General features: G+C 63.3%; 2 protein-coding genes across 3 annotated transcripts in view; one reads left to right on the top strand and one right to left on the bottom strand.

Annotated features, from left to right (window-relative positions):
• The window catches only part of UNK (unk zinc finger), a 28,717-nt gene extending 26,927 nt beyond the window's left edge, over positions 1-1,790 (top strand). For both annotated transcript variants that reach the window (XM_037158028.2, XM_037158030.2), the window contains one exon: positions 351-1,790. In XM_037158028.2, coding sequence (XP_037013923.2) covers positions 351-506 — 156 coding nt within the window. In that variant the 3' untranslated portion in view covers positions 507-1,790. The remainder of the gene's footprint in view (positions 1-350) is intronic.
• A 1,013-nt stretch (positions 1,791-2,803) lies between these two features.
• Positions 2,804-15,831, bottom strand: UNC13D (unc-13 homolog D). Its single transcript, XM_037157997.2, has 32 exons — positions 15,676-15,831; positions 14,906-14,941; positions 14,598-14,705; positions 14,454-14,513; positions 14,301-14,367; positions 13,883-14,063; positions 13,431-13,475; positions 13,229-13,297; positions 12,975-13,044; positions 12,733-12,837; positions 12,529-12,621; positions 12,351-12,454; positions 11,116-11,233; positions 10,864-10,988; positions 10,686-10,776; positions 10,550-10,606; positions 10,376-10,473; positions 10,222-10,273; positions 10,005-10,138; positions 9,777-9,897; positions 9,286-9,429; positions 8,996-9,094; positions 8,677-8,883; positions 8,463-8,531; positions 7,776-7,855; positions 6,236-6,341; positions 6,081-6,152; positions 5,499-5,582; positions 5,289-5,409; positions 4,961-5,084; positions 4,301-4,497; positions 2,804-3,633 (listed from the first exon to the last, which is right to left on the bottom strand). Exons 1-32 carry the CDS (start codon positions 15,790-15,792, stop codon positions 3,512-3,514), a joined length of 3,276 nt encoding a protein of 1,091 aa, XP_037013892.2. The 5' UTR covers positions 15,793-15,831; the 3' UTR covers positions 2,804-3,511.
• Positions 15,832-16,554: the final 723 nt, after the last annotated feature.

The following is a 16,554-nucleotide window of genomic DNA, read 5'->3' on the forward strand; positions in this document are numbered from 1 at the left end:
CCTGGGCTCTGAGCGCTGCACAAGGAGGAGACACGGCAGACTAGCTGGGTCCCCAGGGCCCTTCTGTCTGCGTCCCTATGTTCCCTGCTGGTCCCCCAGGGAACCTCGAACAGTGGAAAGAAGTCTTTCCTTCAGCAGGCCTTTGGCATCATAGCCCCACCTGTGGCTGCAGCCTCGGGCACACCACTGCCCTCTCCAGGGGCCGAGGGTCACTACAAGATCAGTGGGAGGAAAAGCCCTCAGGCTGGGGGCCGCAGAGCACGGCCTTGAGCAGCCCTCGGGGCTCTGTGCCTCAGTGCCCGCCTGCCGCTCCGGCCAGGCCTGTGACCTGGGCATCCCGCTCCCCACAGGCCGTGTTCCACATGCAGTCGGTGAAATGCCTTAAGTGTCAGGAGCAGAACCGAGCGGTGCTGCCGTGCCAACACGCCGTGCTGTGCGAGCTGTGCGCCGAGGTCAGCGAGTGTCCCGTCTGCCATCCGGGCCGGGCCCACGCGCTGCAGTCGTGACCCCGCGGGCCCGGCCCCGGCCTGGCTCAGCTCTTCCCACCTAGGACTTTTTAAAGTATATATATGTATGTATGTATGTATGTATGTACATGTATATGTATATGATTATGTATATGTATACATTCTGTGCGTGTGCAGGTGTGCGTGGGCGGCCAGTGTGAACAGTGTCTGTGTGTATATCTCTACACAGGTATAGACACACACTTTAAAACAGACTTACCAAGCACTTTTTAAAAGAAGCAACTGTTTTGCAGTCCTCCCTCTGCCCACTCCCCACCTGACCCACTTTCCCCTCTTCTCCCACCAGCCCTTTGGCAGGGAATCTGTTTCTCTTTTTTATGTAGGAACTAACTATTTTTAACTTCTTGAGGCCTGAGCAGGGAAGGATGGGAAGCTGGACGGGGCCGAGGGGAGGGGACTCGCCTTCAGGGCGGGCCCTGTTCACCCGCCTCCCCAGGCCAGGGCAAGAGCCAGGGCTTGCAGGCCCCAGGCAGACCAAGTTCCTGGCAGTGAGGCCCGAGGGGTGGGCCAGGGCTCCAGGCCAGCCTAGCTCCCAGCTTTACCAGATGTGTATTCAGTTTGGGACTGGCCTGAGCAGCCCACTCCTGAGCTCCTGCCCTGGGCCCTTGAAGCCCCTTGAGGGTCAAGGCTCAGGAGTTCCACCCCTCAGGTTCCCGAGGCAGGGGCTAAGCCTCAGTCCTCTCCCTGGGGTCTTGGGAGCAGCCTCCCTGGCCCCAGGGCCACCTACCAGGCCGGCACTGCCCTATCACCCCCAGCTGTCCCTCCTCTTCTGGCACAGCCCCCTGCCCCCGTGCTCCCCACCCCTCCCTCTGGCAGCTAGCAGGGCAATCGGTAGGGAGGGTCTGCAGACCGTGAGGACCAGGGGCTCAGGCCCTGCCCCCTCCCTGAGGGGCCCCGTATGCATTCCTTGGTGCTCTCCGAGTGCAGCTGACGTCCTGCCCTGTGCGGCACGGACGCCTGTGTGCGTGTGTGTGTGCCTGTCCGATGTGTAGTGTGTTTTAGCTTCCGTTCTAAAACTCGTTCTGTACAGAGAGATGCGGCGGGACGGGAGGGCAGAGTGGGTAGGGGAGAAGCCACCCCACTCCCAGCGCTGGTGTCTGGGGTGGGAGCAAGAGGGCTTCAGAGGGTCTGGTCCCAGCCCTTCCCCCCCTTGGGCTCAGCACGAAAGGGCTTTCAACGAATTAAGTGAAAACTTTCCTTTTTTACAAAAATGCAAAAATCAACAAAGCTCCAAAACTATTGGAAATAAAACATGAACTTGCAGCGGTAGCTTGTTTGCATTGGGGGAAGTGGGTGGGGCTGGGTTCAGGCCTCCGAACAGTAGGTGGCCCAGCCCAGGTTCCGGCCCCACCTGGGCTGGGCACGCCCTCCACCAAAGACACGGCTGTGCCCTGACCTCTGCCGTGTGGCCAGGTGGCCGCAGAGGCCCCAGGGCTCCCCCGGATCCAGTACTTGTCCGAGCCAGGCCCACTACAGCTGATGTGGGGACCATGAGCCCAGGACAGAGACCCCCTGGCCCACCACTTTCCTCCTGTGGGTCCAATGGACAGCTGCTGCTGGCTCACCTGCTGCTTTCCAGAAGTCAGCAGGGCCCCTAGTGGTTCTCAGAGGAACGAACACACTGTGCCTTCTCACAAACCCAGGAAGGGAAAGGTGGCCCCAGAGGAGCTGGCCTGCCTGGCCCCTGCCCCTGCCCCTGCCCCCTCCCCCCTGAGGGCAGACGGTCCCCAGCTTTCAGCCACCTCTCCCCTCCCCCTGCTCTCGGCCAGCCTGTTACGTGGGTGTGAGGGAACACGGCCGTGGGCTGCCCTCTCGTGTGGATTCGTGTGGATCCCCGAGGTCTCGAGCTGCAAGGGGCCGTGGAGATACCTGAGAGCGCCTGCACGTCTCGCTCGTGCGGGCTCAGAGGCTGAGCAGGGGGTGACTACGCTGCGGGTAGAATGGCACCTGGGTCTCGGGCTGTGACAGACAGCACACAGGTCTCTGTCCCCCAGGCAGGCCCCCACTCACGGTGCTGCCCCCGGAGTCCCAGGCCCGTGCAGGGCAGCAGCCACAGAAATGGATGTGCCGGGTACTGTTTTGTTCGAAGCCCTTGGTCCAAGCACCAGGGACACCAATTCCTGCTTGTGTGTGTGTGACCCCCACACCACCTCCCGCTCTGTAACACGGGAGAGGGGTGGGCTTGGGGTGGGGCAGCCCACGGGGTCTCTTGGTCTGGGGAGGCTGCAGTACCTGACCTGAGCCCCACTACCAGCCAACAGTGCACTCACTGAGAGGACAGTGCTTTGGGACTTTTATTTTTGCCAAGAAAGTTTTTAGGTGGCAGGTGCTGGCTCCAGGAGATGTCCTCAGGCAACGGGGTTAGCCAAGCCGCCCTTTCTGCTTCTGTCCTGGGGCCAGCCCACTGCCTGCCAACTCTGACCTGGCAGAGCCAGATGGCCCCGCCTCTGGGGTCCCTAGCCTGGGTGTTGGCAGCCCCCCTCAGGAGAGGGCCTGGGCTACCCTCTTTATGGTTCCCCCCCAGAGCAGCTGTAGCCTCATCTTTGTCAGAGTCCCCACTCCCCCCAGGAGGGGATCTGTGCTCACAGCCCTGGCCCCACCCCGTGGCTGGGGTAGGGGCTCCAGGGGACAGACGGCAAGATGGGCTTTGACGGAGCAGCTTTTCCCAGGGAGGAGCAGGGGCGGGAGATGCGGACAGCGGCCTCCCCTCCCCTAGTGCTGGGGTTTGGCAGGGAATGCTGAGGCCAAGGCTGAAGGCAGGGAGGAGGGAGTATAAATATGCAAATAGTGTCCCTATCACCATAAATATGCAAATGGTTCCCACACCCTGGAGGCCTTGGGGTTAGGGGAGGGGGTCCCACACTTGGCAGGGCCCTAACGAGTGTCAGGCCAGGCTGGAAGGCTGTGCTGTGGTGGGGACAACCCAGACCTCCCAGGAAGACCTGTCCCTACCAGGGGCCCAACCCCACCCCCAACCTCCACTGCTATCGCCCTAGCCGAGGGGCATGCTGGGAGGCCTGCTTGGCTCGCTGCCGCCTCAGCTTCACAAACACCTGGGCCTCGCGATCGCCCTTCCTGCTCTCCAGCAGTTGCAGGATCAGGTCCCCTAAGAAAGAGAGGCATTTGGGGTCAGGTTCTGGGGGAGGGGCGGTGCCTGGGTAGTGCAGGGACAGCCCTGCCCTTCTGCAGCCAACCTGGAACCCAGTGATGGACCCACATCAGCTTTGCTCACGGGACGTGACAGCCTGACGGACAAGCCTGGAGACCCCTCGCGGCCCCCGGCAGGAGGGCCCTGACCCAGGCGCTCCGACCCAGCCGCAGTGCAAGAAGCTGAGAGGTGCCTCAGGTGGCAGCTCTTCTTTTTAGTATGAGAGCTTTAGGCCAGCCATAGTTACTCATGTGTAAAGAAGCAATAATAGTATCTGCCCGATGGGGCAGTTGTAAGGACTGAAAAAGTTAATCCATGTCAGGTGCGCAGAACTGGCCCGTAAGTAGACAAATGTGGGACCTATTCCTGTTCCACAATCGGCGCCCCTCCTGGGGTAAAGGTGGCGACCTGCCCCCAGCAGAGAAAGCCACACTATACTTGGCCCAGCTGAAATGACACTGGTTTCCTGACGAGACCCAGTGACCTTGGCAGCCTCTGCACTGGCTCCACTGGCTTCCACCCCTCAGCAGGGGTCCCTCTGACCCCACCCTCCCATCTCTGGGGGCCGTCTGAGCCTTTACAGACTGCCACTCCCCTGCGCCCCCAGCGGGGGGCTCAGGCCTACCGTTGGGTGTGGGGAAGGTGAGGGGCAGGCGGGTCTGAGGCGCCTCCCCGGGCTCCTGTGCCCCACTCAGGCCGCACACCGAGCGCAGCGGCAGGAAGGCCTCCCCTTCCAAGTCATCAGAGCCCAGGGTGTCATGGTCCAGCACCGTGAGCAGGAGGCACGCCCCATCCTTCTGGCACGGCTCAGCAGGCACCAGGCTGGGTGGGGGACAGTTGGGTTCAGCCGCCAGTGCCACACACGGCCACTGCCCGCCACCCACACACACACTGGTCCCCGAGAGCGGGCCAGGCCCGGAGAAGCATGCCCAGAGGGGAGTCTGGGGCAGGATTACAAAGTGTGGCCCACAAGGTATGACGCCTGCTCGCTGGGCTGGTGCTTTAAACCAGGGGCCCAGTGTCCCCAGGCCCACTTGTCCTGGGAACAGAAGACTTGGGGTTCAGGACTCTTGCCTGGAAGCAACATGTGGGAGTCTTCTTCCGACCGGCTGGCCGCTCCCAGGGAGCGGGTTTGGGACCTGTGCCAGCAACCCCTTGTCCTCAGTTACCCTTCCTGGGAGCCCAGTGCAGTTCTCTCCGGGGAGCCCCTTTGGCCCGGGCAGGGAGGAGCAGGCCTGAGGTGGTCCCGGCCCGGGAAGCGCAGCGAGCGTGGGGACCCACTCACAATTCAAAGGTCTCATCAAACAGCGGGTGAAGGTCCTTCTTGTGCTTTTGGGTCTCTCGGGGAGCCAGCTCAGGAAACTCGTGCCTGGGCTCCAAGGTCAGCTGGACAAAGGGGTCGCTGGAGCCTGGCAAGTGGCCCAGGGAGGGAACAATGGCCAAAATATTCCAGCGCCCCCACCAGCGCCCCAGTCCCTGCAGCTATGCCCCGCTCAGCAGCACTGCCTCCTCCTGGTAGTCCGGAGGAAATGCACCCGATGCTCTTCCTGGGCCGGCAAGCCACCAGGGACGCGCGAGCAGGGCAGAGTGGCCCGTGGGCGGTCTGCACTCACCGTTGGAGTCCAGGGGCAGCAGGCTGGAAGCGCTGAGCAGCTCCACACGCAGCTTCTGCTCGGAGGCGTGGTAGGAGGCTTTGAGCGTGACCGCCCCGAGCTCCTCCGTGGTGGTTTCAGCCTAGGGGGTGGGGCCCAGGGGTAGCGTCAGCAGCGGCAGGGCTCGCGGGGCGGGGCGGGGCGGGGCGGGCCATGGGCGGGGCGCCTCACCTGCTGCTGGAGGCGGCTGCAGAAGTACCTCTGGATGAGCTCCCGAGTGGAGGCACCCTGCAGCTCCAGGTCCCTCTGCAGGGCCTGCGAACGGGGCCAGGCAAGACGTCACGGGAACTGTCACGCTCAGTCACAGCCCGGCACTGCGCCCAGAGTTCTGGTGCCCCACGCACAGCACCCCTACCATGTGAGAGCCGAGAGCCTCACACTTGGGTTATTGCTCTGCTGCTGCCTCAACATTTGAAAAAAATTTTTTTAAAGATTTTATTTAGAAAGAGGAGAAGGGAGGAAGAGAGGGAGAGAAACATCAGTGTGTGGTTGCCTCTCCAACGCCCCCTACTGGGGACCTGGCCTGCAACCCAGGCATGTGCCTTGGCTGGGAATCAAACCCGTTACTGTTTGATTCACAGACCAGCATTCCACTCCTGAGCCACACCAGCCAGGGTGATTTGAAAGGATTTTTGAAAGAGATGCCCAAGGTGTCAATTGGTGCTGGGTCCTGTAATTATGTAGCTGGTCCTGGATGCAGGTGAGCGCAGGAAGACAGGCGTCCCCCACCGCAGACGGAGCAAAGGGCCCTACCTTGAAGGTGGCCGTGTGCAGGGCCTCAGGTGGCAGGCCACAGCCCTCTGCGTAGAAGCAGATCTCCAGGTTCTGGAGGATGAGCAGACAGCCATTGGTGCCGACCCCACGAGCCCTCCCACCAGGGCTAGTACTGCTCTCCCCGGTGTCATTACCTGCAGTGCGATCTTCAGCCTTCGAGAGGCCGGCGGGCAGCTCCGCTGGGAGGCGGCCGCCTCCGCCAGCACCGTGAGGGTGTGGGTCCAGAGCAGGGTCAACAGGCTGAGGCGAGGTGCCAAGGGACGCCAGACACAGGACAGGAAGGTGGAAGAGGAGGAAGTAGAGATGTTTTTGAGAAAGGGCTGGCCTCCTGGAACCCAGGCTCTTCCCCACCCCCACTCACTTCACAGGTGAGCCTGGGGCCTGGGGAAGTCAGGCAGCCGGTGGAGGAAGGGCTGGCCTCCTGAGGGAGGGAGGACAGGGAGGAAGGAGAGGGCCAGTCCCATCTAGCGCAGCTCCCAACCTAGGGCACGAGCTTTGTCAGGATTCTCAAACCCCACCAGACAAGGTGTGGGGGAGGCTGGGCCCCCAGTGACAGGGTCATGAGCCAAGGCAGCAGTGGTCAACATGAATAGGATTCCAGCACATTGCCTGGATGAGCATCTGCTACCTCTCGGGAGAGAAACTACAGCGACCAAAGCGTAGGCCCAACTTGACACGTCAATGTGGGGTCAGGCCGTTAGGGACAAAAGATGTGTAATTAGGAACGAGGGAGCCCCGGCAGATGGCTCAGTTAGAGCATCACCTCGACACACCAAGGCTGCAGGTTCAGTCCCCGGTCAGGACACATACAAGAGTCAACCAATGGCCCTGGCTGGTGTGGCTCAGTGGATTGAGCACTGGCTTGTGAACCAAAGGGTCACAGGTTTGATTCCCAGTCAGGGCACATGCCTGGGTTGCTGGCCAGGTCCCCAGTGCGGGGGGGGGGGGGGGGTGCGGCGGGGGGGGGGGGCGGGGCGTGAGGCTACACATTGATGTTTTCCTCTTTCTTTCTCCCTCCCTTCTCCTCTGTCTAAAATAAATAAAATCTCAAAAAAAAAAACGCCCTGGCTGGTGTAGCTCAGTGGATTGAGTGTGGGCCTGCAAACCAGAGTATCGCGGTTCGATTCCCAGTCAGGGCACATGCCTGGGTTGCAGGCCAGTTCCCAGCAGGGAGCGCATAAGAGGCAACCATACATTGATATTTCTCTCCCACTCTTTCTCCTTCCCTTCCCCTCTCTCGAAAAAATTAATAAATAAAATATTTAAAAAAAAAACAAAAAAAAACACAAAAAAACGAGTCAGCCAATGAATGCATAAATAAGTGGAACATCAATCAAATTGATGTTTCTGTCTCTCTCCTTTCCTCCCTCTCTCTCAAATCAATTAAAAGAGAGAAAGAAGGAAACCCTAACTAGAAGTTCCCCTGAATCATGGGAGAGGAGCACCAGTTGCCTGTAAGGTTAGGAGAGCAGAACTGTAGCCTGGGAGGCCTGGAGATGGCCCAGGGCTAATGGAAAAGGGATGGCCATGCAGGGAGCTCCCTGTCCCTGGAGCGAGCGCTTGAGCAGAGGCTGCTGGCGTCCTCCACTGGGAAAGGATGGGGAGGCGGGGAAAGAGGGGCGGGTAGAAGAGAGGCGAGGCCTCAGGCGTGCGGGGCAGGCGGCTGCCGCAGACCTGTTGAAGTTCTCTTGCACCAGGTTTGTGTTCAAGTAGCAGAGCTCCACCTCCAGGAACTTCATCAGGGGCAGAATGGCCTGGGGAGAGGGGCGGGCAGCACTTCCAGCTCTGGCCCATTCCCATCCCACCCTGGGCCCCTTGCCCAGCCCGGGGAGGGAACAGGGCCAGGAGCTTGTGTGGGCAGCGTTTGGAACTTCTGCAGGAAGTCAAGGACTTCTGTCATGGCGTTCACCGACACGCACATCCCTTATACCTAAATCATTGCCTGGGACAGAGTGGGTTCCTAAACAGTTGATGAACTAGTGAGTAACCTCCCAAACCATCTGTCCCTGATGACAGACGAGGAGACTGAGGACAGCTGGCGTATAGGAACAGGACAGCTATGCTGGCAGGCAGCCGGGAAGGATGTGCGCCCAGGTCTGTCTGGAGAGCAAAGTCCAAACCCTGCCCCAACGCAGCCCCCTCACGAACCGTCCATGCTTGGAGAGTCTGTGGAATGTCCCAACCCTGCTCCCTTAGTGTCCAAGGAGCAGGCCGAGGCCCAGGAGGGAACATTCCTTGCCCAAGTCTGGAGGACTCATCTCTGACACCCCGTGACCTTTGGCCTCCTGTTCAGCCTGAGCCCCTTTGCAATCCCAGGCCTATAAAGTTGACAAAGGTCAGCGAGCAGGAAGGGCCACTCACATCCTCCGGCAGGACGGACTCCCTGACGCCCACCAGGTTCTGGATGTGCTTGGCGATGCCCACCTCCAGCTGGGGACACAAAACAGTAGAGGGGAGGCCAGGGCCTGCTTTAGGTTCAGGAAGCAGTGGGGCATCATCAGCCCCAGTCCTGCTGGGAGGGGGGCTTCAGGCTGGGGAGTGGTGGGGCAGGGTCACTGTGGGCCAGACGAGGTACCTGCTCGGCCAGCGTGTGGACGCCGGTGCGGATCTCGTGGCCTAGCCCCGCCAGGGCGCCTTGCAGCTGGGTGTGCAGCGTGTTCTGCAGCTGCCCCTGCTCCAGCACGGCCCCCACCCGCTGCTCCAGGGCCTCCCAGGCCAGCTGGGTAGGTAGCTTGCCAATCACCAGCCGCAGCTGCTCCATGTCATTCACGACCACGCACAGCTGGGGGCAGGCATGGGCAGAGGGATGCAGAGCTTCCCAAACCATGGCAGGGGGGCAGTCTCTACCCCACCCCACCCTAGCCCCAGCCTCAGCCCCCAGCTCAGGCCCTTACCATATTGGCTGCTTGGCCTTGATCCTTCTGGCCGACAGCAAGCTCACGAGCCCGGGCCTTTATCAGGCTGCAGTACACCAGGGCTAGCCGACAGGTGTCCTGGGTGGGGAGGGAATGGTCACTGGGGGAGTACCCAGGAGGGGCAAATGGGGAAGGCCCGGTGTCTCAGTGACTTGAGGGATTTAGGATGTAGGCCTTTAGAGACCGCTAGGGTGAGAGCTTGGGAGAAACAGGGCGGGTGGCAATGAGGCTGTCCTAGAAGGTGGGGAAGGACACGGAAGATGCTGCACCTCCACGAACTTGACAGTGATCATGAAGGCTTCCTCTGGGTCAGGCCAGTCCAGCTGCTTGGCAGTGTGGCTGATCTGGGCAAAGCAGGTAGACAGATCCACAGCCGACGTGCTGTGCTTGGTCAGCTCGCCCAGGGGCACCAGCTGGGAGATGGGAGGGCACTTGGGAAGGAGGCTCAGGGCTTGCCCAGTCCAGGCCCCTGCCTCCCTCCTTCCTTCCAGAAGCATTCAGAGCTTCTACCATCTGCAAGCACAGGGGAACCAGCAGGGTCTGCCTAGACTCCCCACAGGGCAAGGGTCAGTCTGCAAAGGGAAGCGGCAGTTAACGCCAAGGATACAAGAGGCAGCGTTTTGCACAAAACTGGTCTAAAAGCATCCTTTAACGCCAGCTACCGGCTTCTGCACATCTGGAAGTCCTAGCAGAGCCCCAAACCCTATAGCTGGGACCACGCCCCAGGCCATACCCTGCCCCACCCAGCTTCCTCCCCAACCTGGTCCATCTGCACGGCTCGCTGCACCCGTGCCAGGGCCACGCTGTATGTCTTCTGCAGCCAGGAGGGGATAGCCGGTTGGAACCAGCGGTGGAAGCCGTCCAGGGCCAGGACTCCATCCCTGAGGAAAGCCAGGACTCAACCTGGTAAAGGCCGGGGCCAGTGCGGGTTGCGAACCCCCCTCGCCCCTTCTGTCCCCTCTGCACCCACAGCCTGCCAACTGCCCACCTCTCCGAGGGGGCTGGCCCCAGCTGGCAGAGCTCCTTGAGGCTGATGTAGAGCTGGAACAGACTCTCGCCCATCTCCGGGGACACCGGGCTGCTCACCACCACTGCTGTGTGGTCCTGCACCCGCTTGGCCACCTGCCAAAGGACCGACAGTGTGGCGGGCACGGGTCCAGAGCCAGGGTGGAGGGGAAGGCCTGGAGATGCGGGCAGAGACTCACCAGCCACTGCAGCTCCAGGAAAGCCATGGAGAAGAGGTCGATCTTAAGAGTACTGGAGGAAAGGCAGTGGGTGTCACGGGGTGGCACCACTGGGGTCCCCCTGGTCCTGGTCTGAGCCCCCGCCCACTCCCTCCCAACCCAGCCACCTGCTCACTTGTGGAAGATCTTGTTCCACGTGCGCTGGCACTGGTGCAGGTCGCCCATGATGTCCTGTACCAGGCTCAGCAAGGCCTTGCCCGCCTCCAGCATGCCCTGGCCGGGACAGAGGCAAGCTGAGCGGGGCCGGGAGAAGCAGACACCCCACCCTCCACCCGGCCAAGCCCCTCACCTGCACCATGGGCTGATGGTGCTGCTGCTTCAGGTGGAACCACTCGACGGTGCCAGTCTGTGGGCAGAGAGGCAGTGAGCAGGGAGGGCTGCTGGGCCCAGAACATGCCCTCCCCACCCCCGGGCGGGCACCCTACCCGCAACGCCTCAGCCACCAGGCGAGGCAGCGGGGCACTGTCGGGGCACAGCTCTCCAAAGGCCTTCATCTTGCACATCTGCACCAGGACCCTGTGGGGACAGAGAGCCCGCTGCCCTGTACCCACCACTCACCCCTGCAGGTGCCCCAGCTGTTCCCTTGTGCCTGACCCCACTGACCTGAGGAGCGACTGCAGCCGGGCTGGGGAGTCGGAGACGGAGAGGGGGAAGACACTGCGGAACCTCCGGATGAGGGAGAGGCCGTAGGCCAGCAGGGAGCTGAACGAGGTGGCCAGCTCTTCCCGCTGCAGGCCCGGGAAGATGCCGTGAGGCCGGAGCTGCTTATGGGGCCCCGACAGCCGCTCCGGCTCCCAGGGCCCTGCCTGCCCAGCACCCCCAGCCCCACCTCCATTCCCGCTGGCCCTGGCCCACCTGTTCTGCCTTGAGCCGGCCCTGGATCCACTGGTATTCGATGCTGGTGATGGGGTGCAGGAGGCAGCTGCTGGGGAACTCCAGGCTCTGGTAGAGGCGGCTGTAGGCCAGCCACTGCCTGCGGCAGACGGAAGCCCTCAGCCTGGCCAGGTCAGGCACCTCCATTCCCGCCGCCCACCCAGCCTCGGGGAGGGAGGGGCGGTGCCTCCCCCTGCCTTGAAGCTTCCTGGGCATCCCCACTGACCCCCAGGGGGCTGAAAGGAACCCAAAGGACTTTTTTTATTTCTATAGTGCTTTTTAAACATTTAAATTAATCGCCCGTCTCCTCAATTAGGATATTTGTGATTTGAAAATTCAGGCTTTCTTGCTTCTTTTGAAAAATCAGATTTGGAGGTTTGAGCCTTCATGCACACTCGGCAAGTGTGGCCGGAACTCCCCTACGGGCAGGCCAGCGGGTGTTGCCGAGGTGAGGACAGCACTGAGATCAGGCTCACAGAGGAGGACACAGGGGGTTGGGGGACAAGAACCACCAGGGACAGGCCTCAGTCCCGTGCCTGCGGGGGCACGGCGGCCACCCGCAGGACAGGCTTGGGACCGGCAGGCAAACTAGGCCCTCGCCGTGGGTGCCTGTTCCAGCCCCCAGCCTCACCTGCACCCTCACCTGCAGCCTCACCTGCCCACTAGAGCGGCTTCCCCACCCCCCAAATGCCGCGTCAGTCCCAGCCCAGGGCAGCCCCCGGCATGCCCCGCTTCTGACTCCTCTGGTGCACTGCAGGGTCAGGGAGCCCACCGGTAACCCAGCCGGCCTCCCTGCAATATGCTGTGGCCCCGGGGACGTGACGGCGGGGATGCACAGGCGCCAGAAGCTCGGCACTCAGCTTCTTGGACGGGAGGCAACGGCGTTGGGAATCGGGGCCAGGGCTGGGGCAGGGGTGGCAAACTCAAATGCCCTGGGGACCCAGGTGACATCAGGGAGCAACGTAGGCCTGACGGCCACCGTGACGGCCTGGGGAGGACAGGCTACTCTGCTCTGACCGACTGCAGCGCAGCAAAATGACAGCCCTGTGCCAGTAGCACTTGCGTGGTTTGTGGGACGCTGTAGGGGAAATGTCCAGATTTCTACAAGTTGGCAACGGACTCAAAACCGGAAGTACACAGTTTGGGCCAAACAGAAACCTCTCGAGGTTGGACTTCTAGCTGGCCGGGGCAGGCAGGAAGGAGGGGGGCGCACTCACGCCATGGACTGGTGGAAGTCAGACAGGTCCTTCTGCGTGGCGTGGAGAAACAGGATGGTGGCGGCCTGGGCGCTCAGCGACCCGTCCCAGGACGTACTGCCCGCCTGAGGGGACAGGTGGAGGGGTGTCAGGGCCGGCGGGCAGACCTTGGCCCTGCCCAGTCCCAGGGGGGCGGTACCTGGTGCTGGGTGACCTCGTGGGAGACAAGCTGCTGCAGCAGGTGGAGGTGCACCGTGTAGCTGGGCTGGGAGCGGCTGGCGGCAGTGGCTCTCTGCGGGAGGTTCAGGGCGGCTGTGAGCGGAGCGGCCCATGCCTGGAGGGGCCCGTCCAGCCCCCCCCCCCCGGGCCACTGGGAGGCTCCTGGCCCTGGTCCCAGACCTACCCGCTTGTGAATGAACTGGAACTGGAGGTGGCACTGGCCGCGGTCTGGGTAGGTCTCGGTGCACGGCTCCAGAGGGTACCACTGGTCCTCCTGGCAGCGCAGGTCCTGCCAGGCAGTTGGCAGTGCCCATGCCCATGAGCGGGGACAGGGAGGTGATGGTAGTCAGGCCTGGAACCCCTCCCCTGGCCCCTCACAAACCCCCTTCTGCCTCTCTCCTGGGCCTCTTCCCCCACCCCACTCACCTGTAGCCTCAGAACCACGTTCCCCAGGAAGTCATCCTGGCCTTTGTCCTTCCGAGCCTCCTTGAAGATCCTGTCCCAACCAGGGTACGTGAGGAGGAAGAAGGGCCAAGAACCTGAAGGGCCCGAGGGGGCAGCTGCCCTGCCACGGGCGGCCACGGGGCCAGGACGGAGCCCGCAGCCCAGCAGCTGGTGCATGCGTCGGGGGAGGGCAGAGGGAGCCCCCACGGCTTCTCTCGGAGCCCTGTGGCACTCACCTTCGCAGCCCATGCAGGTCTGTGAGCTCCCCGAGCTTCTGCCGGACGGATTCCACAGTGTCCAGGTCCCTGGTGGGGCAGAGGTTTGAGCTGGAGGCCGAGAGGGCGTCCTGGGAGTCCCTGGCCCCTTCAGTGGGAGGCTCTGACGCCCTCCCCTCCCCCCCTCGCCTTCCCCACCCGCACAGCTGGGCGCGCTCCTCACCACATGTCCAGTTGAAAGCTCGAGTTGCTTATGTCCTCAAACTCCCTGCAGGGAGCAGGAGGCACGGGTGAGGGCCTTGGAGGGCAGGCCGTCAGCCAGGCCATGGCTGCCCCGGCCCAGGGCCTGTCTCCCAAAGCTGCCACCCCCAGTAGGCTTGCTCACTGTGGAGCCTTACCCCCCATTCTCTGTTCCTTTAAGGGAAGGCTCCAAGCTACCCCTAGGTCAACCCAAACAGCTGACCCTCTGCACCCGCTAGCTCGTGGGGCATCGGTGCCACCACGCAGGCCTGGCTGCTCCCCTTGCCCCTTGGGAGCAGGCTCCGCCTCTGGTCAAGCCGGGCCCCCTCCCTCCTACCCCCACCCAGGCCAGGAAGTCCTGCCGATCCCCCTGACTGGGGGACCCTACCCCGGGGAGCAGCCCCAGACAGGGCGGGGCTGGGACCGGCCACGTACAGGATGAAGGTCTCGTCCCAGACGGGGTTCAGCGTCTGGGTGATGACCTGGGTCCGGTGGGTCTGGTCCTCGGGGATGGTGTGCCGCACCACTGCCTTCTGTGGCCGCCGCGGCCCCTGGCTGTCCCCCAGCGCGCCTGCCCCCTGCTCGATGCCCAGCAGGCAGTAGGGGTCACTGAACCCTGGGGAGGGCAAGGGGACAAAGCCTCCAGGGCGTTGGCTGGGCTCCTTGGGAGGGCTCCTCATCATCCACCTCCCACCCCAAGGGCAGTGCCCCTTCCCCCCCAGACTCCAAGGGCAAGGAGCCATTAGCACGCTGGGCGGGGCAGCCCTGAGGGCCGTTTGGGAGGGCGGAGCTTCCACCGAGAGTTCTGGGACAGGCGGTGAGGGGCAGGAAGGAGCCTGCCCTGTCTGCTCACCGCTGACATCCTTGCCCAGAATGCCCTTGGCTTGTTTCACCGTGGCCTTCAGACAAAACGTTGGCTTCTGGAGAGAGAGGAGCGGGCACCTGAGTCCCAGAGGGGGCTTCCTAGCCCCCGTCATCCCCCAGGGCGGCTCTGGGCCGGCATTACCTCGAGCTCCTGGACCTGCTGCAGCATCCGCTGGTGCTCCTCGGGCTCCGCGTGGAAGGCCTGGTGGGGCAGGAGTGTGGGAGGCTGGGAAGGAGGACCCCGGGGTCCGGGCTGCAGGAGGGGTGGGGTAGGGGCCTGGCTCACCTCCTGCAGGTACCGCAGCAGCTCGGAGGCCTCTGTCACGTGGCTGGGCTCGGGCTTACCCAGGCGGTGCAGGACAGTGTAGAGAGCTTCCTCATAGAGCAGGACCCGCTGAGACACCGCAGTCACCTCAGGACCCGCATCCACCGGCCACGAGGTCTAAGGCCCGCCAGCCGCCCCCCACCCCTCGCACCAGCACCACACGCCCAGAGCAGGGACAAAGCACCCACACAGGCAGGGTGGGGCGGGCTCCTACTGGCAGCCGTGTGGCAGCCGGCACCTCTGTGTGCCCCCAGCACCCCGATTCTTACCTCCTCGGGAGAGAAGTCGTGCGATGGAGGCGTGATCTGAGGAGCAAGGTGAAAAGACAGTGTCCAGGCGGCCCGGGGCCAGCCCAGACCTTGGGGACGGCTCCTCGCAGCACAGGCCTGGGGCCGAGGCCCACAGCCGCCAGCCCCCCAGTGACGCACACCTGTTCCTGCGGCGGGACTGCCCGGGCTCCGGCCCCTGGGCCGCCTTCCTCGGCCCCTGGGTCGCCTTCCGCGGCCCCGGGCCTGTACTGGCTGAGGTCCATGGGCACCCAGCTACCCTAGCAGCGTGAGCTCTCCACACCCGGGCCCCCACCTCCTTTCCTTCCCCAGAGGAAACAGCAGTGCTTATCGGGCGGCCACGCTCACTCACACCCCAGTGGCGGAAGTGAGGCCCAGCAGCGGAGGTGGGAGACTGGGGGTCATGTCAAGCAGGCCTGGGGGTTTCTCCACTTGTCCCCAAGGGGTCTGGGCCCAGCCCGGACACCCCCTGCCTGACGGAGCCGGTGCCCTTGGCACTGGAGCAGCGTGCTGGGGCAGGGGTCAGCTCCACCAGGGAGAAGGGGCTTGGAGCCCGAATCTAAGGCCCAGGGGTGGCCCAGAGAACTCACAGACCCTGTTCTGCTGACCCAGAAGGCTCTGCCCAGGGGACAGGGGAGGCGGGGGAGGGACTACACCCTCAGCCCCAGCCTGAGAGAGGTGGGGCCCGCAGGCTAAGACGGCAGAGCCCCACCCCGGCCAGCGCTTCTCCTCCTCCATGAGGTCACTCCTACCTCCTGAGCTGCTGGGGGCAGAGGCTCTTGCTCCTCTCGGACCCTGCGGCGCCTTATCTTGATGGCCTGGCGCAAGAGGGGAGGGCGCCGCTGCGAGTGGGAGAGGAGTGTCGCCATGGTGGCCAGCTCGGCCCTTCCCTTTTGCTGTGCCCGCTGCCGCTGCCGCTGGGTGAAGATAGTGTAGCCACAGGATTATGCAAAGAGTCCAGGGGAGGGGCGAAGGGGGGCGGGTGGGGGAGAGGGCCAGGTTGGGGTTTCACCACCCCAGAGGCCTGCAGGCCCCTGTACTTCCCCACCCCCAGCCAGCTGGGCGGGGATCCTGGGAGGGACTCTCCTTGGCTGGAGGCAGAACGAAGGTAGATGACCAAGGTGGACTTGGAGGTGGATGCAGGGGGCGGGTCCAGCCACATCCCACCCTCCCACAGAGCCTCTGGGAGGGTCCAGTGCCCCCAGCAGGGGGCGTCGGGGCAGGCTGGCACTGGCTCTGCCCCATCCCACTGGGCCCGGTGGGGACTGAAGGAAGCAGCCCCAAGTGGTGGGCTTCTCACCCACAGACTTTTCTGAGTAGGCCCCAGACCTGGGGTGGATGTGGGCAGGGCGTAGGGTGGGGGCTCCAGAGAGGTGTCACCCTGGCAGGCAGGCAGGCAGCCAGCTGCTCAGCCTGCCTCACTCCTCCGGTGACATTCCACCTAGGTGACGGCAAGCTGCCCCAGGCAGGGACAGCCCTCGGCCCCTGCCCGCACAAGGACGGCCAGGGAGTGCCCCCTTCAAATGCTCTTGTAGGGGTGCAGCCAACCCCCAGAGGTCCTGAGAGGACCTGGCCAGAGGAGAGCCTGGCAGGCAGTGCCCAGCCTCTCTTGGGGGGGCCCCTTGGCCCAG

This window comes from Artibeus jamaicensis, unplaced genomic scaffold (assembly GCF_021234435.1).
Source record: "Artibeus jamaicensis isolate MK-2021 breed Jamaican fruit bat unplaced genomic scaffold, CSHL_Jam_final contig_2259, whole genome shotgun sequence".
NCBI classification, from domain to species: Eukaryota; Metazoa; Chordata; class Mammalia; order Chiroptera; family Phyllostomidae; genus Artibeus; species Artibeus jamaicensis.

Excerpts from the sequence above, each read along its gene's own strand:
- UNC13D (XM_037157997.2), bottom strand. The coding sequence starts at position 15,792 with ATGGCGACACTCCTCTCCCACTCGCAGCGGCGCCCTCCCCTCTTGCGC. Across the intron at positions 10,474-10,549 it reads ACCATCAGCCCATGGTGCAG|GGCATGCTGGAGGCGGGCAA; the intron begins GTGAGGGGCTTG and ends TGTCCCGGCCAG. Across the intron at positions 9,430-9,776 it reads GAGCCGTGCAGATGGACCAG|CTGGTGCCCCTGGGCGAGCT; the intron begins GTTGGGGAGGAA and ends CCCATCTCCCAG.